Source organism: Sorex fumeus, unplaced genomic scaffold, assembly GCF_029834395.1.
Source record: "Sorex fumeus unplaced genomic scaffold, SorFum_2.1 ptg000129l, whole genome shotgun sequence".
NCBI classification, from domain to species: Eukaryota; Metazoa; Chordata; class Mammalia; order Eulipotyphla; family Soricidae; genus Sorex; species Sorex fumeus.
The window spans coordinates 11899081-11925645 of record NW_026606186.1 but is presented as its reverse complement, the minus strand read 5'-3'; the positions used below and the strand labels follow the sequence as shown (position 1 = coordinate 11925645).

General features: G+C 40.2%; 1 protein-coding gene across 1 annotated transcript in view; it reads right to left on the bottom strand.

Moving 5' to 3' along the window:
* The window catches only part of BRINP1 (BMP/retinoic acid inducible neural specific 1), a 232732-nt gene that overhangs the window by 39926 nt on the left and 166241 nt on the right, over positions 1 to 26565 (bottom strand). The window contains exon 6 of the mRNA XM_056138596.1: positions 724 to 960. Within this exon, the coding sequence (XP_055994571.1) occupies positions 724 to 960 (237 nt within the window). The remainder of the gene's footprint in view (positions 1 to 723; positions 961 to 26565) is intronic.

The following is a 26565-nucleotide window of genomic DNA, read 5'->3' as shown; positions in this document are numbered from 1 at the left end:
TTCTCCAGACATTTCTGACTGCATTAACCTCTACTGTACATCACTTCTCTCCAGGATCTTCATTATTTTTGCATGCATGCAGCTTTAAAAAATCACAATTCTTTGAGTAGTTATATAATTATATATCCAGCCTACTCATGAGTTCATAGTTACATGAAGGGAGAGATTTAATTTTGCCCCTAATCCACTTTTATGACTTTATGACCATTTTCCCCCATTGAAGCTCATAATGTTTTACTCACAGAAATCAGGAAATGGCTTAATTAATTGAAAAGTGGTGTTTAACTTTGATAATCTGTAAATTATTCGATATGTAAAGCTATGTAAATATATATCCATGTCTAGCAATTACCGTGTGTGTGCACGTGTGCATGTGCACATCGATTTGACAACACACACAAACTCTTGGATCAGTGCAACTACTGTTGAGTCTACTCTCTAGATGCTTCATATATATAATATGGCATTGCTCTCTGCTCAGGGCATGACAGAGACAATAGATCATAAAACCACAGCTTGATTGTGCTATTCATAATGCATTCAGTGGAGATTTATTAAAGGCTTAATTTATGATAGCTACTAGACCTGCCTTTGGGCTCTCTTAAGTGAAAGAGTTGGGGATCACAGAATATTCCATCACAGCTCTTCATTTCCGTCAGACAGTTTCCTTTTCTAAAATTGGCTGAGTGCCATTCATGCAGTCATACGAGGTTAGCTATCTACCTGAATTCTCCAGGTCTTTATAAGCTTCGGCCCAGGACTTGGCCATGTTGGCTAGAGTGTATTCCATGATCTGGATGTCGGTGATGGGACAGTTGCATTGTGGGAATTCCTCCGCACACTGGCATCTACACTGGCTGTTCTGACACACATACTCCCCCTCACCATTGCACATGATGTAGCTCAAGGCTGACTGGACAAACTTCTCTTGCAGATACTGAGGGAAGATGATCTGAAGGCCTGTTTGAGGGAGGGAAAGAAGGGGAAAATAGAAAGGTTAAAAAAAAAGTGTTTCATTAACAGTTGCAAAAGGTGATGCATAGGATTCTGAAGCTGCTGGTTCTTTTTTTAAATCCCCCTGTGTATGATAACCACAATATTTCTGGGCCTGCCTACATCCAGACAAGGTCCAATTGACAAAGCTTCCAATTACACTGCTTCTACTTAAACTTCTTAGGGCATGACCCTGGGCATCTCTGAAAAACTTACCGTATTCTGTTATATTATGACTAAAGCTGAATCAGAACTGGCATATATACCTTTTACAATTGGAGAGAAACCTATTATTGAAAACAAATAATTATCACTTGATTTTCCTTACTTTCTTCATTTCTTCCCTCTTCCATTCTTCAAATATTTATAAACTCTATTTATGAAGCACAAGTCCTGAGCTATAAAGATTTGATCCTTGCCCTTGAAGAGTTTACAATATACTCAGTAGGGAGAGATATAGACACAGATCATCTTAACACAGCTTTATAAACCTGTAGCACAGAGATGACCATCGGAAGAAACTGGACAGCAGGAAACTGCAAATCACACTGCTTGGAAAGCAGGGGAAGCTTTATAGAAGAGATAGTATTGTGGACTGGCTGAAAGTGGGTAAAAGATCATATATAAATTAAACAGCAGAAAATACATTCCAAATAGAAAACTAGGAACAAAATGTGTTTGGGAGTTGCTGAAAATTGAAATAATATTAAAGATGGAGGTGGGTGCAGTGCTATAGTTTGGGATGGGGAGGAGAGAGGGAATGTCTTAGTATAAAAGACTATTTTATCTACTAAGAGACTTTGACTTTTTCCTGTGGACAATGGGGGATATTTTGGTATCTCAAGGGTAAGCATGCTTTAAGTAGAGTGGTATAATTTAAATGGATCATTTTATGATTAAATAATTCAGTGGAGAATGACATCAGAGAGAATTACTGTTCTCTCCTTTCTGCCCTGAAAATTAAAGAAATCAAGGCCCACCAAAGGAAACTGATTAGCTTATGGTTGTCGACTGAACACCTTGGCCACATCTCATGATATTTTCTCTAAACTTTATCTGTCAAAGTCTTAATCCAGTGGTGAAGAATGATTTACCTGGGCATTAGCAATACTCTTACATCCTTGAAATTTCAGGTGCCCAGAGAGAACAACTTCTGAGCTAAATAAATTCACTAAAATACTTTCTACTGGAAGTTTTTGCTCTATCTCATTTACGACAGCCAACAGTTTTAGTCTCCGCATAAAAGGTTGATGATTTGACTACCTACTGTGTAAAATATAACTGCATTCTTATATGGATACTCTTTTTTTCTTCACTCATGTTCCAGGGACACACTATAATCTTTACTCATCAAGAAGCTGATGAATAAGCTAAGTGATTTCTTCACTCTACTTCACAGAGATCTTTGACTTTTTTTGGGGGGGAGTCGGTATTGGGCCACACCTGGATGAATTCAGGTTTACTCCTGGTTCTGTGCTCAGGCATCACTCCTGGCAGTGTTCAGGGGATCATATATTGTAGTGGCAAGGATTGGAACTGAGTCAGCTGCATGTAAGACAGGCCTCACCCCATGTCTTATGCCTCAGCCCCAGAGATTTTCATGTTTCCACGTGTCCTGTTCAAATTAGATTATCCCATTCATCCAAGCCTGTCCTCATGTGGCAGATAAAGGTAAAGGTAAAGGTAAAGGCCCTCCCGTTGATCGTCGATTTGCTCGAGCGGGCCCAGTAACATCTCCATTGGAGACTTTGTTGTTACTGTGTCTGGCATATCGAATACTCTCGGTAGCTTGCCAGGCTCTCCGAGAGGGGTGGAGGAATTGAACTTGGGTCGGCCATGTTGGCCGCTTGTAAGGCGAACGCCCTACCCGCTGTGCTATCGCTCCAGCCATGTGGCAGATAAAACTGAATAATTTTCAGATGAGAAGTGTGATAAAAAAAAGTCTATGCCTCCTGTATGCTTTATGAAATAAAACTGTAATATATTGGCTAAGATGGGCACTTCCAGAAAAGGGTCTTCCATGCAAGACTTAAGTCATCTCAAACAACTTATTCCCCCCTCTGTCCTACCCTGCCTCCCTCCCTCCCTCCCTCCCTCCCTTCCTCCCTCCCTCCCTCCCTCCCTCCCTCCTTCCCTCTCTCCCTCTCTCCCCCCTTTCCTCCTTCCTTCCTTCCTTCCTTCCTTCCTTCCTTCCTTCCTTCCTTCCTTCCTTCCTTCCGTCCTTCCTGCCTCCCTCCCTCCCTTCCTTCTTTCCTTCCTTCCTTTCTCTGCCCTCCCTCCCTTCCTTTCCTTCCTCACTTCCTCTCCTTCCTCCCTCCATCCCTTTTCTTCCTCCCTCCCCCTTTCCTTTCTCCTTTCCTCCCTTTCCTTCCCCTTTCCTCCCTCCCTCCCTCCCTCCCTCCCTCCCTCCCTCCCTCCCTTCCTCAGTCACACCCACTGTTTATTCATAGAGGAGTACTCCCACTAGTGCTCTGGCGGTCACTTGGTCACTTGGTGCTGGGGATGGAACCAGACCGACCACATGTAAGCATGTGTCCAGCCCTTTGAGCTACATTCCAAGTATTGGCCCTTCATATTTTCTAAGGCTCCACTTTGTCTTCTGCTAATTGGAAATATTTTTGGTGCAACAGTTTTCTTGAAAGAACAAAGTAAATTCTTCTAAGTTGTTAAAAACAGTTCTTAGCTCACAGCAAGCCAACGACAGATATTACCCCTTTCTATTTTCTTTCTTGGACCTCCAAACAGTGCTCAGCCATGTGATTCAATGTTAGGCCCAAGGATACAAGATCCTTCTGAGCCTGTGGGTTCCAAGAGCTACTAGCACCACACCCATCTGTGATCCATAAGGCATGTGGTGCTGGGAAGGGAATTTGGGATTCTAACACGCAGAACACCCATCCTTAACACTCTAGCCTATACCACTTCCAGCTTTTGATAATGATGGTGCTCAAAGGGCCACTTCTCTAAAGTTTTGAAATTTCAACAAAAAGGTTCAAGATCCATGAAGGAACAACAGCTTTAAGCATTTAATCAAAAAAAAAAAGTATTTAGTGTTCAGATATTTGGAGAGATTTCCAGGAAGTAAGCTTTAGCGATTACTCCTGTTTTCTGCACTCACACTGGTGGGAAGCGTTTTCAGCAAGGTGACTTCTGTGTCAGCATGAAGGAACAGCTGTTCTTTCACATACAGGCAGACAGAGCTGCAAGACTGTACATCTACTGCAAGGTTGGGTGAGTTCCACATAGATGTGCAAAGGGAGAGTTTGAATGACTGCTTGGAAGGGTTACCATACAGGGTGTAATACAAATATCAAAAGGCAGAACTAATCCGGGAGACAAGTTTGTTCTAAACCAAGGCCACAATTCTTTCCCAGCATGCATTATTGAGTCATTTTATCTGTCTCACCATTTTCGCTTCCAAGGCAAAATTTATTTTTAGCTGATCCCAATCCCCTATAGACATCCACGTCCATGGATTGGGGTTAAGTTTCTGTTGCTTAAAGAAACTCTATAGACTATATTCTCAGTCCTATTTTTCTTGCTTGCTCATCATTTTCTTTCTCCCTTTTGTAGGGGATAAAATATTCTATTCTTGGTGCCAGCCCAAGAGGAATTTGGGGAAAGCATTTTTAGAAAACTGCGTCAAGTCAGTCCTCTGTTTGGCAAGGATACAAAAGGCAGTATTACCTACCCCACTTACTGCAAGTGAAAACAGATGAAGTTTGGGGTTGGGGTTTTCTGCGAGCAGCTGAAACACAAAACTGACTGCTCTTTAAAAATGGAAACTCGGAGCTGTCTCTGAGGCAGAATCTCTTGGGCAATTTTGAAAGAGAATAATGAAGACATAGCAATTAAAAAGCACTTTTCTGCAAAATGTCATTACTGTTTAAAGTTACATAACCATTTCGACGGCAGCGGAGGTTCACATAGCAGTCACAGTCACTCTTCTCCTGATGACCTGTCTCCAACAAAGAGGCCCATTGCTGACCTCCTACATTGGCGCCTGAATCCCGCTGGCTTCAATGGGCATCATAAATAATTTGGAGGGGGACTTGGCCTGTGCAACCACTGCTTGAAAGATATACAGCTGCCGGCTGGGGTGGATTATTCTGTCTCCACAGTTCCCAAAGACACACACACACACACACACACACACACACACACACACAGAGAGAGAGAGAGAGAGAGAGAGAGAGAGAGAGAGAGAGAGAGAGAGCAAGAAAATGAGTGAGAGGCAGGGCAAGAGAGAGAGCAAAAGTGAGAGAGTTCAAATGCAAGAGAAAGAGAAAGACGACAAGTATTGCCAAGCATATAAATTTTGCCTCACAAAACCCAGGAAAGGCAAGAGTTGAGAGTTTCATTTGAACAGCAAGTTGCCCACACAGAGCATATGGACTACTCCCCACCCCCCATCCCCAAATGCATTTCACTTAAAAGAAAATCCTGTTACACTTTAAAAATGGAATGTTTCACTGCTCTGCAGAGTGAGTGGGCAGTATAGATATAGGGACAACCACGTCATCTTCTCTTTTCACGATTCTGACCCAATTTTCTACTTTCCTTCCTACCTCCCCTTTAATACATCCACCTCACAATGACTTCTGGATCTTACTGTCTCTGTGGGTGAGATATTATTTCTTCTGTCACCTGGTCGGCTATTGCTCTCTGCTTGCTTCCTTCCCTTTATGATCACTTAATCTCTTCTTTACCTCTTTCCAGAACGTATCAGGTTTCATAACAACATGCTCTTTTTGCAGTTACTCTACTGTGGCACCTTGTTCTTCTTACAGTCTATCTGCACATGACCTTCCCTGCACCTAGGATATTCTTTTCTAAGACTCCCTTGTCCTAAAATCCAGAAATTCTAACACCAGTCAAATTAAAATGCCTTTTCTACTGTCGGTTACTGACTATATCATTCCATCAGTGTGTGTGTGTGTGTGTGTGTGTGTGTGTGTGTGTGTGTGTGTGCATGTGTGCGCGTGTGCATGTATGCACTTAATCTGCCCTGTTACAGAGTGTGCTGATGTGGGCTAGGTTTTTTTCCCATCCATTGACGATCCCCAAAGTGTCAAAAAAACGATTCTCTTTCTCGTTCCAATTAAAAAGATAGCAGCTCCTAATAATTCTAAGAGTGTTGGAATTCAAAAGTTAGGTGATCTTCCCAAAGTTCCACGATGAAAGTAACACACTTAGAATGAAAATCTAGGAATTCTCACCCATTTCTAAAACAGTCTGGAGTCTTCCAGGCTCTTCAGCGGAGGGTGCAGAAACTGAGGCAAATTCCTGGCTTTGAGTAACTTTGCTCAGCAGCTCTGAGCAGTGGCCTCTGAGAACATCTTAGTTGTCTTCAAACTCAGATTTTGCCTATGAGTCTTAAAACATCAAAGAACCTTCCAGAATTGTTGTGAAGAGAAAATGAGGGGAGAAAAGGCTTAAAGAGCACTTAAACCTCAACTTGGTTGATTTGGGCTGAAGTTCTCTGTGTCCTAAAGTAAATACTATGAAATCTAGTGATTAAAATAGGAGGGGGGTCCTCCATGATAAGACCAGTTTCCTTAAAAGATGGTGATAGTGCCTTAGTGTCTTTATTTCTCCCTCTACCCCCTCTACTCATTCACAAGTGCTTTTGTTCTCTTGGCCTGTGTCTCTTCCTTTCCTCCATAGTACTTCTCTGTCTGTTTCTCCCCTATGAGCAGGTATCAAATTTCATGACAGTCCACAGAGCATGATGGGTAAAGGCAGATCTCTATGAGGGAGGAACATGGCTTTAACATAAAAAGATTCTAGTGGCACCCTTGATCTTGGACTTACTAGCCTCTGGGACTTTAAGAAATCAATAAATGTCTCTTATTCAACTGCTGAGTCTACAGTATCTATCTTGCTATAGCTGCATACAGAGGCCAAGACACATATTGGTTCTTAGAGATTCCTTTAGGACACATCCTTGAATGACACAGACAAATTGAACACATCATTTACACTCACATATTTATTTTTGGGGGGGTCTGAAACACCACATATAAACTCATCTTGGTCCATAAGGAGGCATGAATTCTCCCAAAAGGAGAAAACTACAGAAAGAAACCATAAATGTAAGCAAATGATAATTCCATCTACCGTGTCTTTGGATATAGAGATAAAAGACCCACTAGAAAGTGGAACAGCACATGCAAGGGCCTTAGTGTTTCAGTCAAGAACTGGCCTGCTACTCCCTTCCTTTCTGATTAAGACTTCTGTCTGCTTGCTCACTTCCAAGTTCACTGGAAAAGTGTTTCAGAGAAGATCAAATTCTACATGGAAAAATTACTGAGTGGAGATGTGTGAGTTCATTAAAAGACTAACATTTCTGATAGAAAAAATGATCAAAGACCCTTGTCCACTAGAAGTAGAGTATCTGCCAAGAGGCTGTAAAATAAATAAAGACTCAGGGCTAGAGTAATAGTACAGTGGGTAGGGCATTTGCCTTGCACAGGGCCAACCCAGGTTCGATTCCCAGCATCCCATATTTTTCCCCGAGCATCTCCAGTGGTAATTCCTGAGTGCAAAGCCAAGAGTAACCCCTGTGCATTGCTGGGTGTGACTGAAAAAGCCAAAAAAAAAAAAAAACAAAACCCAGAAATGAGCACTCAATATATAGTGGTATTCCAGCCAGTGAGGGTAGAACCATAATGAGAGAACATTTAGGGATCCCTGCAATGAGTCCCTGGACCCCTTAAATGATATTGTCAGTATGGCTATTGACAGCAGGCATCTGCTCAGGTGACTGCATAAAGACTGCATACAGAGGTTCACTGAATGTTTGAAAAAGAAAAATCCATCTGGGCCAGAGCATAGTGGTAAGGTGTTTGCCTTGTGCACAGTCAACCCAGATTTGATCCCCGGCACCTTGCCAGAAGTAATCCCAGAGCGCAGCCGGATGTGGCCCCCAAATCAAAAACAAAAGGTAGGAAGGAAAGAAGGAAGGAAGGAAGGAAGGAAGGAAGGAAGGAAGGAAGGAAGGAAAAAAGGCAGGCAGGCAGGCAGGCAAGCAGGCAAGAAGGAAGACAAGAAAGAAGGAAGCAAATAATGAAGTTCTGTTAGTTAAAGTTGAATTTTCCTTATGACTTGTAGACCATAGTCCCATCTCCAACTCTGACCTTAATCCTGTTCTCTGACTAATAGAAACTCTTAATTTCTCCCTCCTTCTTTCAATAAGTACTACGTGGAGCTTTGTTGGAGGAGAGGGAAAGTGGTTTTAAGGTCCACATGTCCCACCTTCTAAAAAAAAATAAATGGAATACTTGGAAATTTAAAGTTAAGGCAAAATACCCCAAGAAGAAAAAATGAAGGTCTTGATTGATGTTTAAAACAAAATGATACTATCATGTCTGATACACTGTAGGGGCTGAATAACTATACTGCAAATACTGGATATGCTAACAATCTATTATGAAGATGAAAAATAACACAAACAATGATTATGAAAGATTTTGTTATCTATGTGGGATGTGATTTGAGTCTTGAAACATGAGCATAATCCGAATAGATAAACAAAGTTGGCGTTACATAAAAAAGAAGATACCTTGGTATATTTTGAGCAAAGATGGAACACTACATAAATATCTTGTATGAATCTAGTGCTACTCAAGAGAAAAATCAATATACTTAGCTTTGTTTTATTTTATATTTGAATAACGTGGCTTAAAAAATGAATTTGTTCTTTTTTCAACCTATTTTATTTAGATACTGAATGTGCTATCTCTTACAGTGCCAAGAGGAAGAGGGAAAAATACTCGTTCTATTTGGGTTGCATATAAATATATTTTTTATTCTGTTCTTGCATCAACATGTGGCCCCCTGTAGATTTCTCTGAGCCCTATAGCAGTTCCAGCTGTTGTCTTGTAGCTGTGAAGTTCTGCTTGTCAAATTCTGTCCTTCTCTGAAAAGCATGAGATGAGGAGAACAACAAAAGGACTCCACCTTTTGCAAAAAGTCAATCTGATCCCTTCCTTGTGAAAGCCCAGGGATTTCAGACTGGCAGATAAAGGACTTTATGGTTCCAACAGCCATTCTGAACTCCAGTGTAATGAAGGCATGCGGGTCAATTACCCATCTGTTTGTGTTTCTATTGCTGTGAATTACAGTATCCATCGCTGACAGCTCATTGGAGTGGAATGAAAATAAGACGATAATTCACCGGGTGAAACTGTGCAGAAAGGGCGAAAAGGCTATGATCTCATTCAGAAGTTCAGCCCTGTCTCCGTGATGGGTCATTTGCACTCTGGGAAATGAGGAAAGACAGATACCTGGATAAAAAAAAATGGGTAGTTTCTGCCTCCCTCAATATAAGGATTAGGAAATGCCCATCTCTTTCAGACTAACATATTATATTCCCAAGTATTCTCATCTTAAGGACTAGACATGGATGTCTAATGTGAAAGACATAGGTGGATGGAATTCACCACAACAAAACCAAATTCTTCCTTTATTTCAGAAGTCTTGAAGAGTTAAACAGGTTATCTTAATAGGTATAGGATTCTTTATCATTGGAAATAAATAAGCAACTCTAAAAGCTGATATAGAAAGAATATAGAGAATCCAAGGTCCCAAGGACCCAAGACAAGTGGTAGATGGGGTTATCATTTTTCATTCATTCATCATCCTGTTATTCATCGATTGCCTCGAGCAGGCCCCAGTAATGTCTCTTCCATCCTAGCCCTGAGATTATATTCAAGGCTCTTTAGGAGAATGAGACCCATCATTGTTACTGGTATTTGGCATATTTGGCACGCCATGGGGAGTTTGCCAGACACTGCCTGTGGGCAGGCTATATTCGATAGCCTGCAAGTTTGTCCAAAGTAGAAATCAGATAATAAGATGTCATAAAAAGATGTCTTAATAAGATGTTGCGCGGCCGCAAAGGCGGCCGCGCGGTTCTGGGAGCTGGATTTTATAGTCTCTGAGTCTTGGCCGCTGATGGGATTACATGTCGCCAGGGGGCCAGGTGGTGGGTGTGACCCCCGCCTACTGGAATTTGGAGGATCTGGGTGCAGGATGCTCAACTGCAATCCAAGTAGGCTTGGAGATCTCGGGCCCGGAACTTGCGTGGCTTTGTCCCTCTGCCAGTACCTTCATGTGTGCGGAGAGTGGTCTCGGCATGGTGGTGGCTGGTCCTGGAGGTCTTCGACTGTCGGAGCCCTGGTCGGGGCGGGGAGGAAAGCTCAACCCGCTCCCCTCCAAGGGACCCCGGCGAGGAACAGCCAGGCGCAGGGGCAGGAGACTGCACTGGTCTCGTCCGGGAGCTGGATTTTATAGTTTCTGAGTCTTGGCCGCTGATGGGATTACACGGCGCCAGGGGGCCAGGTGGTGGGTGTGACCCCCGCCTACTGGAATTTGGAGGATCTGGGTGCAGGATGCTCAACTCCAATCCAAGTAGGCTTGGAGATCTCGGCCCCAGAACCCGCGTGGCTTTGTCCCTCTGCCAGTACCTTCATGTGTGCGGAGAGTGGTCTCGGCATGGTGGTGGCTGGTCCTGGAGGTCTTCGGCTGTCGGAGCCCTGGTTGGGGCGGGGAGGAAAGCTCAACCCGCTCCCCTCCAAGGGACCCCGTCGAGGAACAGCCAGGGGTTATCATTAGAGTACATTTGCTGGTCTTTTCTATTTCCTTCCTTCCTTCCTTCCTTCCTTCCTTCCTTCCTTCCTTCCTCCCTCCCTCCCTCCCTCCCTCCCTTCCTCCTTCCCTCCCTTCCTTCCCCTCCTCCCTCCTATTTCATGGAAGGCATACGATGTAATGCTCAGGAGTTGCTTCTGGCTCTGAGCTCAGGAATTATTCCTCGAGGGTCTCTGGGGAGAACATGAGATGCCAGGAATAAAACCTGGATTGACCGCATGCAAGGCAAGTGCCCTGCCTGCTATACTATCATTGCTTGGGCTACAAGCAGTTTTCTCTTTTCTTTTTATAAATAATGTAGGAGTACTGCTATTGATTAAACTGATTAAATTGGGCATGAACTCCACTTTCTTTTTTTATTTTATTGTATCACCATGAGATAGAGTCACAAAGCTTTCATGTTTGAGATTCAGCCATACAATGATGGAACACCCATCCTTCCACCAGTGCACATTTTCCACCATCATTGTCTCGATCATCACCACCCCCTCACATACATATACATCACAGTCCTCACAATACTCTCTAATTTGGAGCATTAATTTTGCTCGAATTTTCCTACCACCATTCAAGCCTACCTGCCAGGGGAAGACACTAGATAATATATTTTCCATAGCTCATTTAGAATATCACAAGAGCTCATGTGGGCACGATTGTAAATGTAAATTTCTAGATTGTAAATAGTTGGGTTCCAGAGACATCTCTGTGTGGCACTAATCCATTTTGGGATTCAATCGGGAGCCTCTGAGCCAGGGCTGTTGGTGCGCTAAGATGGCATCTGGAGGCAAACTGTGGGTGTGACAGTCAGTCTTCTGGGTAGGTGGTTACCTGGGGAGGGACAGCCCAGGTCCTCTGCCACCAAGCAGCCTGGAGATTTAGTCCTGAACTCGCATACCTAGACCTTGCTTTGAAAGTTCTTGGTCACCAAGATTCTATCTAGAGTAGGTGGGGAGACTGCACCACCTTCTGAAATCAGATGGGCTTATGTGAGGTGTTTCAACACCCTTCTCCCAAATAAAGTATGTAAATGGTGTGTGCAATTTAAGTGTATTGCACAAGGATATATCAAAAATGAAGCAATACAAGGACCAACACAATAGGACAGTGGGTATTTGCCTTGCACGTGCCTGACCTAGGTTATCCAGGTTTAATCCCTGGCATCACCTATGGTCCCCAGAGCCCACCAGAAGTGATGCCTGAGCTTAGAGTCAGTAGTAAGCCCTAAGCACCAATGGGTGTGGCCCCCAAATAAAAACAAAGAAATGAAAATATCAACAAAGGCAACGCCTTTGAGTTAAGTGCTTACAACTGAGCAAAACAAGGTTCTTAAATGTGCAACTATGACAAGAAATACATGCATATTTATATATCCTTCAGTAGGGTAAAAAAGGGGTTCCCTATTTTTGTAAGAGTAGGAGCCTTGAAAGGAGATATTTTAAATAGGAATGAAGTCAAATGCTAGTCTGGCATTTTTTAGTTTGTATGACACAATATCATAGATCTGCAAATGTACCCTGAATTACATTCAGAAAACTGCATTTCACCCACCTCATGGAAATCACAATTTGCATCAGCATCCAAAATGTGGATCGTGTTTTTAAATCTATGTTTCAGTTTTATTGTGCTCTGTTAAGAAATTGTGTGGTAAGAATGAACCTCAAAATTTCAGTGGTACACGCCATAAAGCTTTATTATTCCTTGCTCACATTTCTTATTGGCTTAGCTTTGATTCTATTCTGGATTTCTTATTTATTTTGAATGTGGACAACACAGAAGATTTTCTCAGGCAAAGGGGCATTATTGGGACAGAGGAAAAAGGGTGAAAACCAAGCTAAACAATGCTGCCTAAAGTTCCTGCTGAGACTTAATATTATGTCTCCTCACAGTCCATCAGTCAAAGCAAACTGTGAGACAGGATGCACAACCCCTGCACGGCGAGCACTGACTGACAGTCACCTGTCAATGGATGGGTAAGTAAAATATAAAGAGAATAATAAGGATTACATAAACTTATTTCAGCATAAAAATATTTAAAATATTCTTACTCTATATTGTTTAGAAAGACAACATAGGTGGTAGAGTGTTTGTCTTACAAGTGACTGACCCCCTGGGGCTGGAGCAATAGCACAGCAGGAAGGGCATTTGTCTTGCTGACCTAGGTTTGATTCCCAGCATCCCATATGGTCCCCTGAGCACCGCCAGGAGTAATTCCTGTGTGCAAAGCCAGGAGTAACTCCAGTGCATCCCTGGGTGTGACTCAAAAAGCCAGCTTGTTGTGCTGGGTATGATCCAAAAACTTTTTTTTTCTTTTTTAATTCTGTGATCCAGCATTGTACAATTAAGCTATATGATCCAAAAGAATCCCAGATATAGATAAATGAATACTAAGAATAGTTTAAAAAATAATAAAAGTGGGGGCAGGAGCGATAATACTGCAGGTAGGAAGCATTACCGGGAGTAATTCCTGAGTGTAGAGCCAGGAGGAACACTGCTGAGCATTGCTGACACAAAAAGCAAAATAAATAAATAAATAAATAAATAAAAGTGACCTAAATGTTCCACAACCTATGAACTGATAAAAAAATGTGTCATATTCACTCAAGAATATTATTCAGTATCTGTGAATGACCTTATACAAGACCCAACATGAATCTTTTGACTATTGTTAAATGCAAGAAGCTAGAGCTGGACAGAGAGTACAGTGGAAAAGAAGCTTGCCTTGCACATGCATATGACCCAAGCAGCCCAGAGAGTCCCCTGATCCATCCAGGACAGATCGCTGGGTTCAGAGTCAGGAGGATGCCCTGAGTATTGCTGGGTGTGGCCTAGAATATATATATATATATATATATATATATATATATTTAAATCAAAGTGCTAAGCACAGAGATGGTATATTTTATCACCCATTTATAGAAAAGTATGAAACAAAATACCCAGAAGAAGCAATGGAGATATAATGGAGAATTGACACAGAAAACAAATTAGCAGTTGCAAATGAGGAATGACTACTTATGGGATACAAAATTTCCATTTGGGGTAGTGAAAACTTCTGGAACTAGAAAGTGCGATAGTCATGAATTCTTATGAATGGATTTGATGTCATTGAGCTGTGGGGGTTAAAATGGCTGTAGAGTTAAACTTTATTCTGTATATATTTGACCACAACCCAAACCTAAAAGCCAAAACAAATTGATGACCCAAATACACTTAAATCAGTAGATATTTATTTTGCACCTTCTATGAGCTACACACTGAACCAAAAATTAATAGCTAATAAATTTAAAAGTACAGGGTTTTCAGAGTCACAAAGATAGCTTAAAGGTCTGGAGCACATACGTAGCATGTAATGGGCCATGACTTCAATCCCTATAACATGGCCCACTGAGTATCTGATCACTAGTTGGCAGGGGCACATCCAAATATGTGTGTGTGTGTGTGTGTGTGTGTGTGTGTGTGTGTGTGTATAACATGGTTTCAACTTTATAGAGTCTGAATTACCATTTAGTAGCAAATGTGAATCATTACGCACAAAAAAATGGGCAAGTGTAGCACTGCACTGTAGCACTGTCCTCCCATTGTTCATTGATTTGCTTGAGCGGGCACCAGTAACATCTCCATTGAGAGACTTGTTGTTACTGTTTTTGGCATATAGAATATGCCACGGGGAGCTTGCCAGGTTCTGCTATGTGGGCGGGGTACTCTCAGTAGCTTGCCAGGCTCTTTGAGGGGGATGGAGGAATCAAGCCCGGATCGGCCGCATGCAAGGCAAACACCCTACCTGCTGTGCTATTGCTCCAGCCAAGGGCAAGTGTAGAATAAAATAAAGATATATGTTTATGTCACCAAGGGAGATCTTAACTATGACCAATAGGAATTGTGAGGAGTAAAAAGGATTGACTTAATACTGTGGAAAAGAAATGCACCATACTTATAGAGTCAATGATATAATTTTTATGGGTGATTTTTTTAGATTTTGATGAACTTGATGCCTGGTTGCTGAATAATACATCAGATCAAAAAGAAATATATCATACGGGACACAGTTGCAGGAATAAGAACAAATATTGGCAGTTAATCAGTCAGGATTTCCATGCTGGACACTTAGTCACAATTTATTAGGAATGTCTAGTCCCACATGTCCTCATACCAAGAAATAAGTGCCCTGATAACTTTTGAATATCAAAATTTCCACCTCTTTATTCACAAATACGAGTATGAGATACCAAATGATTTCAGATTTTCCAAGATCAGAGGCAGCACTTTTTATAGTCTCTATACCTGGAATGTTATAAGACCTTAGTTAGTGATCATCTGTTCTATAGGTGTTTGATCTTTTCTATCTCTGACTTCTCTCAGAATTTCAGAATAACTATGGAAACATTACACTTACACAGACTGGCAAGTAATTTTAAGAAAATTCACAGTCAAAAAAATTAAAATAGAATAACTATATAAATATGATGATAATAGGACCTGAGAGATAGTATAGGAGTTAAGAGGCTTGCCTTGCACAGGGCTGATAGTGATTCAGTTCCCAGTACAGCAGATGGTCTCCTGAGCACTTCCAGGAGTGATCATTGAACACAAAGCCAGGAGTAGCCCATACTAAGTACAAGTGATTATGATTTATTTATCTGAGCTGAGAAGCAATATAATCTACCATTTAAGACCACTAGCACTGAGTTAACCTGAGTTTAAATTCTGGTCTCACTTCTCACAAGATAGCTAATTTTTGTAAATCTCAATTTTCAAATCTGAAAAATGGGTATGTGTCCACATCTGTACAAGGTATTGATACAAAAAAATAGGCCACAAACTTAGTTCATAAGAATTAGCAAATAATAGCTGTGAACATCAGACCTATATTATGTTTTTGACATATTTTCCAATCAAATACAAAACTGTGACTCTGTTACTACAAAGGTACTAAAATGGCAGGGGAAGATTTATTTCTACTTATTCCAGATGAAAATGCCTAGGGAAATTCTGAGTTGAAGAAATTACTCATTGAAGTCTTTATTATGATCAGATCTGCACTCCTGATTCTCCTCCATTCTACCTGTTTTTTGATTAAGCCTTTATTTTAAAAAAGATTATTTTAATGAATCAGTGTTAGATACAGGTACAGACTTAGCACTTTTTGTGATTATGTTTCAGTCATACAATGTTCAAGTACCCATTGCTCCACCAGTGTGCGTTCTCCACCATCAATGTTCCCAGTATCCCTCCAACCACCCTACTCCTTCCCAACCCCTGTCTCTGTGGCAGGCACATTCCCTCTTACTCTTACTCTCTCTCTCCTTTTGGGTATTATAGTTTGCAATACAGGTACTAAGTGGCCATCACGTTTGGTTCATAGTCTACTTTAAGCATGCATCTACCATCCTGAGTGAGCCCTCCAAACATCATTTGCTTAGTGGTCTCTTCTCTATCCCAGTTGCTTTTCCCTCCAGCACATGAGAAGGGCTTCCAAGCCATGGAGCGATCCTCTTAAGTTGATATCCTTAAATCTACTTCTTGGAGGAATTATACTTCTCAACAGGCAGAAAACAGGGTGCTTCTTGGCTCATCAAGGAAAACCAATATTTAGCAGCAACCAGCTGGGTGGAAGAAGTCAGCAATTCCATTTGTCGTGAAAACAGTGATCTTTAATTCCACTTCCCTTATAGATATAGCCACAGGAAGGCAAAACCATGGATTCCTACCAGGAGCCCCCTAGGCTTTTGCTAAATGGACAAGAAGAGCCTTCGTCACGAGCATTGCCTAGAGCCCAGCTACTACTTAATAAGGAATCACTTTGAAGCTTCAGACTGGAACAAACATTGGAAAGAATCAGTCACTCTACTTTGAGGTCATAAAGTATTAGCAGGTGAGAGGGTGACTCATGCCTTGTCCCTTCTTCCTCTTACCGTTAGTTAGGCAAGAGCAGATTTTCATGCCCAGGCTGTATTGTATGGACACAAAGCTCCCCAAGACAAATGAAGGAAGCTTGATGCTCAGGTTACTAGGATTCTTTGGACCTCATTTTCTTCATCTCTGTATAAAGGAGCTTAGTTGATGGGAGGGAACTGGTTCTAAGAGCAATGCTAAGAAGACAGATTAGTTAAAAAAGTTATCTTGCATATTTCCATGCATTCTATTCCTACATTTCTACTCTTGTTGCAACATAATTTGAAAAAATGATCATGCTCACTCCATTTCTGATGCCTAGATACTAAAGAAAGGAATAACTGATAATACTTCTCCTTCTCTGATTCCTTTTCTTTCTCCTTTCTCTCCCACCCCTTTGTCCTTTTTTCCCCTGGGGGGCACATCTTATGATACTCAGGGCTTATCCTTGGATCTATGCTCAGGGGTCCCTCTTGGAGGTGCTCAGGGCCTATATGGGTTCCTGGGATTACACCCTGGTTGGGCAATTGCAAGGCAAGCACCCTGCCCACTGTACTATCTCTCTGACCTTGAATCCTCTTATTTTTGAAAAACCCTTTCTCCCTCTATCTTCTTATTCTCCTCACCTCCAAGGCCTCCTGCACTTTACCCTTCTCACTCCCCTTTCCTTCTTTTTTATTCTTAATCCATTTCTACTTTTCTGATTGTCACTGTGGAACCAATCATATAGAACACTTCAATTCAGCAAATATGTACTGAGGTTCTTATCTCCATGACAGCGTTGAACAGGTTTCTAAGGAGAGACGGCATTTGGAGGATTAAGGGACTTGACTCTTGTCTGAACAACCTAATGCAGTAGAAAAGGCACGGGCACTTTTGAACAGTGTTCTCCATGTTCAAAAGTAGAATAGAGGGTGCATATACAAGCCTAAAGGTCTACAGAGAGTTGTTAGGATTGAACTGGATCCTGTATTAAATAGAGTGAAAAGTGTAAGAGTTAGAGAAAGCAGAAATCATGATGATGAGGCTGTGTGATTCATTCTTTTAGCTATTTACCCATTCATTTATAAACTCAATTAGTGCATATCTTTCTGAGTACTGCGTATGTACCTGGCTCTATAAATTGTGCGAGTGAGAGATGAGTCCTTCTAATTATGAATTAATGACTTAAAATTTCTATTGACATAAGAATGATTATGTTCTTGTATGAAGATTATAATATCGTGTGACTCATTGTAGGGGAAAAAGTGGCAAGAAAACTTAACATGCTGTAAGAGCACGTAAGAGAAACTTTTCTGGGAGAGATGAAATTCTTGGAATCAAGGGATAATGTGCAAAGGTAAAAACAGTATCAATAAAAATGTCTTACTGAAATGTAAGAAAGTCATAGGCCTGTTTATAATAGGTTAGAAATATAAAGGATGGAAAACACTAGAGGACAAAGAAGATAAAGCAAAGGTTTGACACTGTTGCTTGGTGCTCATCAAACTTTGTATCGAAATCTCCACAGATGTTGTGGAGAATCTTAATTATAGATTGAGGGCATTTTGGGGAGTGGGGTTTGGACCAAAAACAACTATGTTCAGGGCTTTCTCCCAGTTCTGCACTGAGGGATAATTTCTGGTGGGGCACAGTTTTCCGGGATCAAACCCAGGTTGGCTACTTGGAAGGCAAGTGCCCTACAAGCTGTGCTGTCTCTCCAAATACGAGGTCTTAATTCATTTTATTGGGCTGGAGCGATAGCACAGAGGGTATTATGAATTCACTAGTTGCTGTAATGGAAGGATGAAAGGAGTGGACAGAATCAAGGAGGTGGATTTAGGAATCATTGATATCATCCAGAGGAGAGAGAAATGAAGAGTTTAGGTACTGAACCAAGGCAGGGGTGGAGACTGAAGCATTCTACTTAGGGTTGACATACACACTGGGCATTGGAAGATGGAACAAAATTCATAAAAGGGAGAATGGACATCATAGAAGGCATGAGAGATTCTGAATGTATAAGTGACAATGGATAGAGAACACAGCAAGGTGTCAAGAAAAGCCAGAAAAAGAGAAGGGGGAAGAAGGTGAGGAAAAGGAAGTGAGCGCATATGCTGCCCGAGCCCATGTGCTGCTTGCGCCCATGTGATCGAGCCAATGGGGTGCCCGAGAACATGCGTCATCCGCATCTCCCCTCTTGAGATGTGCACTTTCATGTCTAATGCTGGGATGTATGTAGGGGCTCTCTCACCCATGTTCTCTCTTGAGAGTGTTTCTCTCCTCTCTCTCTCTCTCTCTCTCTCTCTCTCTCTCTCTCTCTCTCTCTCTCTCTCCCCCCCCACACACACACACACCTTCAAAAACCCTCCAAATAAAGTCTATTTTACTTCAAAAAAAAAAGCAAGAGAAGAAGGCAGATAAATGATCTGAGATAAAGGAATAATAGTGTTTATTGAATAAATTTAAATGTGAATATTTGAATGCAGGGAAGCAGTCTTGTGAAATACAATGGTCTGAGGTGGGGCTGTTTAGGAGGAGTCTTTCAAAAATAATTAGTGAAGAAAGGTAGTTTATAGCGAGTCTTGCTTAGGAAGATGTGAGAGGAGAGAAAGAGGAAATACATGCTCAAGAGAAAGCAAGGACTTCTCCAGAATGAAAACAAGCAAGCAAAGAAACATAGACACAAGCAAGCAATATAAGCAAGCAAAATATATGTTCAAGGGAGATCCCGGGTTTGAAGAACTAGTCCAGGAGGGGTCTTTATCTTAAGCAGAAGCCTCACGTTGTCTGACTTTTAGCCCACATCTCATCACGACCTTGCCTCCCATATTTTAAAGGATTTTATACTCCTCTCATCCATCTTTCTCTTTTGGAAAATGGGACCAGGACAGTGACCTCACTCCTTGATTTATTAAGAAAATGTATCACATTTTCCTGTACATGGCAGACCTGGGTTCAATTTCCAACTTTCCAGATGGTCCCCCCAAGAACTGTCAGGAGTAATTCCTGAGTGCAGAGCCAGGAGAAACTCCTGAGCATCACTGGGTATGACCCAAAACCAGAAGGAAAAAAAAAAAGAAAAAAAAAAGTAAAAGAAAGACTCATCACCTACCATCGGATCCAAGATGCCATTCATTGCAAAACATACCGTTCTTTTTTGTACAACGAAAATAAAATTGTAATGTAATTGCAATAAAAGTGTAAAAAAATTAGTACTAGGGGAATAAACCATACTGCCAATTAAACTGTGACACACCATCTGTTATAAGAAAATTCTAATTCCAGAGACATTAAAATTTGAAAAAAATCAAGCAACTTAAATCAATGAAAAGTAATCAAAAGAAAAAAATTGAAATGCCCCATTACCATCTCTGAGCCTATGTATTTTCTTTCCCTGTGCTCACTATGATGATCTGACAGATGCTCTTAACCAAGGCAAGTGATTCCAGTCATACACAGGGATGCTATTTACTCTGGCCTACTCAACTATGACCCTAAAATAATGCCTCTAGCTCACACAGTGATGTTTTCCTCTCTGGAGAATAATTTTCTATCAGCATATAAAAGTTTTATTGCTTCTATATTAAAAAAAAACCCTCACTGACTCCACATCGCCTTCTGCTATACCATTTATAGCAACATCCCCTTGTGGGGTGAGCTATATTCCCTGTGTTCACTTTCTCTCTTCCCATTTTATCTTGTATTTATTTTTTGCAGGCTTTTCTTCCTACTGACACATCCCTCATTAAGACCACCCAACACCTTCACATTGTTAAGTCCTCTTCTAAGATCTCAGTTCTGAATCTTAATCACTCTGTTAATACCACTGGACTTAGCCAACCACTATCACTTGAAAAAAGGCTCTCTGTTTTCATGACATCATACTCCCTTGGTTCTTTTCTTGCCTTCCTAGCCATTGCTAAGGCTCTTTTAATTGTTTTTGTTCTTCTTTATCATTACATCATTCCAATCCCAATTCATTATTCTTAATTTGGGATTTTGAGAATACCAAAATTTTCTATGGCTCAATGACTGGATTTCTCCTTTTCGCTAATAACACTCTCTTTCAAGGTAATCTTTCATTAGATTACATGAGATGTTTGGCTAATATATATCTGATCGTCTCCCCTGATTTTCTGAATTCCCACTTAACATGAATAAGTACATATACACACACACATTTACATACTAATCTTCTCAAACTTGGGTTCAAATCTAAACAAACCCTCAAGTCTCATCAAAAGGATTCCTTTTGTAATCTTCCCAATATCAATGATGCAATTCTATCAAGGTAGTTATCTAGAAAACTCTGGGATCATCCTTTCCTTTTCCCTATCTCATGCATGCATTTCCAATCCATTAAAAAATGTCATGATAAAAAATATACCCATAACCCAGTCATCTGTCATTACCATCACTGCCATTGGCATGATAAAGCTACTGCTTTCTCTCACCTTAATAAATATAATAGCCCTCTTACTGGATTCTAAGTACCTACATTCCTATCACCTTCTATTCAACAATCACAGGAATTCATTTAAAATGTAAGTCTGTTTGTTGCTTCATTCTCCAAATTTGTGATTATTTCTCATTTCATCCAGAGGAAGACAGAAAATATTTGCCATGGTCTACCATTTCTGCATCTTCTGTTACCTTACCATTTCTTTGATTGTATAGAAAAGGATACCTTTGTTTACAAGCTTGTTTGCCTTTTTGACACTACATATTAAAATGAACTCTAAAATGACTGGGAATTAAATTAATCACTGCTGAATTTACAGCTCTTTAAACACTCTCTGATATATAGTTTGTGTTTATTAAATATTGCTAAATAAATGAGTGACTGTAATGGATACCCTTCTGGACCATTCCTAGATTTCAGCAAAATATTCTTTCTACATAAACCCTTTCCACATCAGTAAGCTACTGACACAGAGCTCTGATCTCTGCATACCTCACCAGATGGATACTAGATTAAATTACATGACAATGCCAGTAAAACACTCAGTGGTCTTCTTGGAGAGAGAAGTATAAAAATAAAAAGTTATCATTATGCCATTAGCATTATTACTACTGGTTCAGCTGTTGCTGCTTTGACTACTAATAGCCTCTGATTATTTCTATGGCTCTTTATTTCTCATTTCTAGTCTCATTCTCCAATAATATTTTTTTCCATTTCCTTCCACTTTTGCCATTTTATGGATATTTTCTGAGAAAACAGTATGAATGGCATTAGAGTACCATTCATGACACAATCAAGTACCAAAATAAACTCGCAGAATCTCCCCTTCTGACCTACTCAGAGGAATCGGGAAATTAGGGAATAACACCGTTTTGAGAAGGAGAAGCTTTGAAATCAGGTTGATTAGATTAAAATCCAGCTCAATCATATACTGGGTGATCCCTCTCAACTCCCATTTCCTCACCTACAAAACTGAGATCTATTCATTCTATCCTCATAGGAAATAGCTGAAGACTAAGACTGTAATAAGTACAACTAGGTAATATAAAAAATATAAACTAAAAATAAAACAAATGAAAACATAAAATTAAATTAACACAGCCCCTGGGACATAAAGAAGCAGTAGTGTCTATTGTTATTTCTGGTACCTTAACCCTTAGTCTATGCGACTTACATAGCCAGGCTGACTATTTCTTTTTTAGTTCTTCTTTATTTAAATTTTGGTCTTTTGGGCTCAAACCCAGAGATGCTCAGAGGTTGCTGCCGGTCCTGCATTCAGGAATTACTCCTGGCGGAGTTCAGTGGACCATATGGGGTGCCAGGGATCAAACCCGAGTTGGCAGCATGTAAGGCAAATGCCCCTACCCTCTGTACTATTGTTCTAGACCCTGGGCATTTCTTTTTTTTATGTATCTGCTTTATGCATATAATTTTTCAATGCAGAAGATGTCAAAACGGGGAAATTTATTAAGATTTTGGATGGACACATATGATATTCACCTAATTATACACAAATACCACACTCAATTCTGTCAATTTTCTCAAAGAACCACCATGTTCTGACATTCTAAAAAAGGAAGAAAAGTTATCTATATCTCCAGAAACTTCTCTCATCTATCTTGGTTTTCTCCCATAAATTCACTTGCCCAAAGGTTAATGCTGCCTGAAATTCTAAAACAATGGGTTTGATTTTTTTTAATATTATAGAAATGGAACCCAGCAACACTTTTGTTCAGTTTCTTCCACTCAGTGTTTGTTCAAGAGATTCTTCCCCAGCATTGCATAAAAGGGGAGTTTATTCTTTCTCATTTTTGTGTACTCTAGTCCATTGTGCAAATATACAACATTTTATTAATCCATTTCCCTGTTGTCAGGCATTTGGAACTATTTCTCATTTGGGGCCATAGGAAAGTTGCTATGAACATTCGTGTATACTAATGAATTGAAGACGTTTCTGCTGGACATATTTCTAAGTCTTGGCAAGGTAGGATCACAGAACAAGGATATATGAGTTTTTAGTAGACTTCCTGGCAGAATTTTCCAAACTAGCTGTACTTAAAAGTGCTATTCCCCCATAAGCAATACATGTAAGATCATAGTGCCTCTCAGCATCATTCCTTGGCATTGTCAGTCTTTTTTCTGTGAATCAAACTGCCTTACAGTATTTAACTATGGCTTTTAATTTATATTTTTTGACGATAAGACAATGTTTCAAATGCTTGCCATTTTTGTGTTTTAATGTGTAAGATGTCTATTCATGTCTTATATTTATTTTCTTTTTTTACAGGAATATTCAGCTTTTTTTACCAGTTTTAGTTCATATATATTTTGTTCTAAAAAGTTCTTTTTCAGATACTTATATCATAAATACTTCCTTCTACTCTATAGTTTGCAATTTCATTCTCTGGCTAGGCAGAATGAATGGCTTCCTTTTCTGAATCTCTATAATAATATAAATGATTTTTTGTATCTCGATTATAGTATCTATGACCTAGAATTACATATATCAGCATCTCTACCAACTCAAATCCAATTAGTAAATTCGTACTCTTCACCCAATTAGTGAATTCTTTACAGTATTTTTGCTAAATCTTGGGTCACGAAACTTCCTGAAAGTGATTTTTTTCCCCATTCTTACTGCTGCCTCCATGGTATGAATTTGTGACATCTTCAGTTCTCTGCCAATCTCTAACTGGTTGCCTAATCTACCCCTCTCAAACTCATTGAATAAAACAGTCAGAGTGATATTCCAAAGCATCCATCTTTTCATGCTAGTTGCTTTTTAAAAACCTTTCCATGGTGCCCATTGTTCTAAAATTAAATTTAGTTCATTAATGAGCTGTAGAAGCCTTCCAGGATTTGAAAGAGTATTTGTTTTTCTCATCATTGATGCTGTACTAAACTGTTAAGACATTTTTTAATTTCCCCAAATGACCCTTCATAAAGATTCTTCCATCTGTCTTAATATCCATAGCCCTATCTTTTTCTTCATCCTTCAGGTTTGATCATATTTGTTCATTAATCAGTCTGTTATTATTTTATTTTGGGGTTCCCAAGCAGTACTCAAGAGAGTCACAGGACCCTTCAAGTGATTCTCAGCCAACCAAACTAATGGTTCAATGTGAAGAACTGAGGATACAGTGCTACTTGTATACCGTGGTGCCAGGAATTACCTGAGTCATCATGTTGGCTGAGTCCCCTGGATCATATTCAGAGATACCTGGAGGGCCTCTAGAGCTGTACCCAGTTATGATCAATGTCCATGTGCTACAGGACATTGAACTGGAGTTGGGCACATACAAAGTAAGTACCTATCTCCTGTATTTTCTCACCAACCTCTCACTTTGGTGCAAAAACTTCCAAGATGACTTGGTAATTTTAGTCACTATACTATCTGGTAAATAGAACTGTCATACATTTTTATCACTAAATTTTCTCTATTTCTCTGTTGCTGGGGCCAGAGAAAGGGCTGAGTATATGCTTTGCAGGCACAAGTGTGAGATTCAATCTCAGTTTCTCATGGTGTTCCATGCAGGCACCTAGTACAAAGCCAGGAGTAGTTCTGAAGCCTATTGGGGGTGGATCAAAAACAAACAAAAATGTATTCTTTTTTAAGTTAATTTTTGATTGAGTATATAATCACTTGGGGGAGGAAATCAAGTCTGTCTTCTTTAACACATATACTTGTGCCTAGTTCAATGCTGACATGGGTTCTTTTTTTTTTTTTTTTTTTATTTATTGAATCACTGTGGGAAAGGTTACAAAGCTTTCAGGTTTATGTCTCAGTCATGCAAATATCAAACACATTTCCCTTTACCAGTACTTATTTTTTCCCATGAAGAACCCCAATAAAACCCCACCCCCCACCCCTCCCCGTCCCTGTGAGGCAGATGAATTCTAGTTAACACTCTATCCGCTTTGATTAGATTGTTTCAATAAAAGATTCACCACTATTATTTAGAGTTTACCCCCCCCCCCCCAAATCAGACATGCTGAAAAAGCATTGTGAAGTGATTTGCTTTCTACAGCTGGGTTCAAGAATTAAATGTTGGTTTTGGATTTCTGCTATTTTACCTATTGACCCTGGAAGTATTTCTACTGAAAGTCAGATAGTTAAGAAATTGGTTTCTGTGTTCTGGAGTCGTGGCCGTGCTGGAGAGCCGCTCGTGGGGGGGCTGACATGGGTTCTTAAGAAACAGTTTTAGAAGCCAGAGCAATAGTAAAGTGGGTAGAACAGTTACTTTGAATGTGACTGACCCAGGTTTGGTCCCCTGGCATCCCATATGGTCCCCCAAGCATAGCCAGGAGTGTTTCCTGAGTGCAGAGACAGAAACGACCCCTAAGCACTGTCAGGTTTGGCCCCACACTACTCCCCCACCAAAAAGAAAATAATTTTAGTTGATTTGAATCTTTTTATGCTCATGTGTCCAGATCTCAGCATTAAATTTTGCAGACTGTCAATCTCATTGGATGCCTCATAACATTCCTAAAACCCTGAATCAGAATTGAGAAGGATTGGGAGACTACCCACTTTAATCACTCAACTCAATTGTTCAACTGAATGATGATTAAATAAGTGTGTGTGTGTGTGTGTGTGTGTGTGTGTGTGTGTGTTTGGGCCCTGTATTGGCTGTACTGAGGGATTATTCCTGGCTCTGCACTCAGTTATAATTCCCAGAAGTGCTTAAGAGACTAAATGTGGTGTCAAAGATCAAACTCAGGTGGGCCACTTCCAAGGTTCTACCTACTGCACCACCTCTATGGCCCCATCTCTTTATAATTTTCTTAGAATAAGCAATCAGTATATTCCTCTGCTGGCTAATGTAGGTTTGGGCATAAACATACATTAAGAATATTGGAAAGATTTATTTTATACTGAGTTAGAGGTGCCATCCTTCTAGTCTCCCTCTTCCATTAGGTTTAGGTAGTTTAGCCAGATTAATGAAGTTATTTTTCTGCAAGACACCATTTTAGAAGTGTTGCAGAGAAGTTGCTCTTGTTACTAGTCAGTCTTCATCAGCTGCTATCATAAGACACACTCAGTTTTCATCAGTTAGAAGTCTTCTAGAAGACACTAGTCAGTCTTCATCAGCTGCTATCATAAGACATTCTAAAACTTCTCAATGTCCCTCCAAATGTGATGTTCAAAGTTGGGCCTCAGTGCTGAAGTACCTTAACCAATCTAGAGTAGAGGAGGGTTATCTCTTCTTTTGTGGAAATATTAGAAAAATATTTCTAATACTATAAAAGTGGGAATATGTGGGCTTTAAGGTACTGTGACTAATATGATAGTTGTTTACTGAGAAAAGGAATTAAAAATTGTTTACTGAGAAAAGGAATTAAAAATTAAATAAGAATGAATATTTAAAATGAGAAAAGTTGGGTATTTACGAGGTGATGAGAGACCTCTACCTAACCTCATTTGCTTCATGGTTAATCAGTCTCTTAAATGTTCTTAAAATCTTAATAACATCCTCTTAACGTCTTGTGAAGTTTTTCTCCATTTTCTACAATTATACCATATACATCTTTTTTGACCTCATACAGGGATGACAGGGTAATAAAACTCAGATGGAGCCACGCTT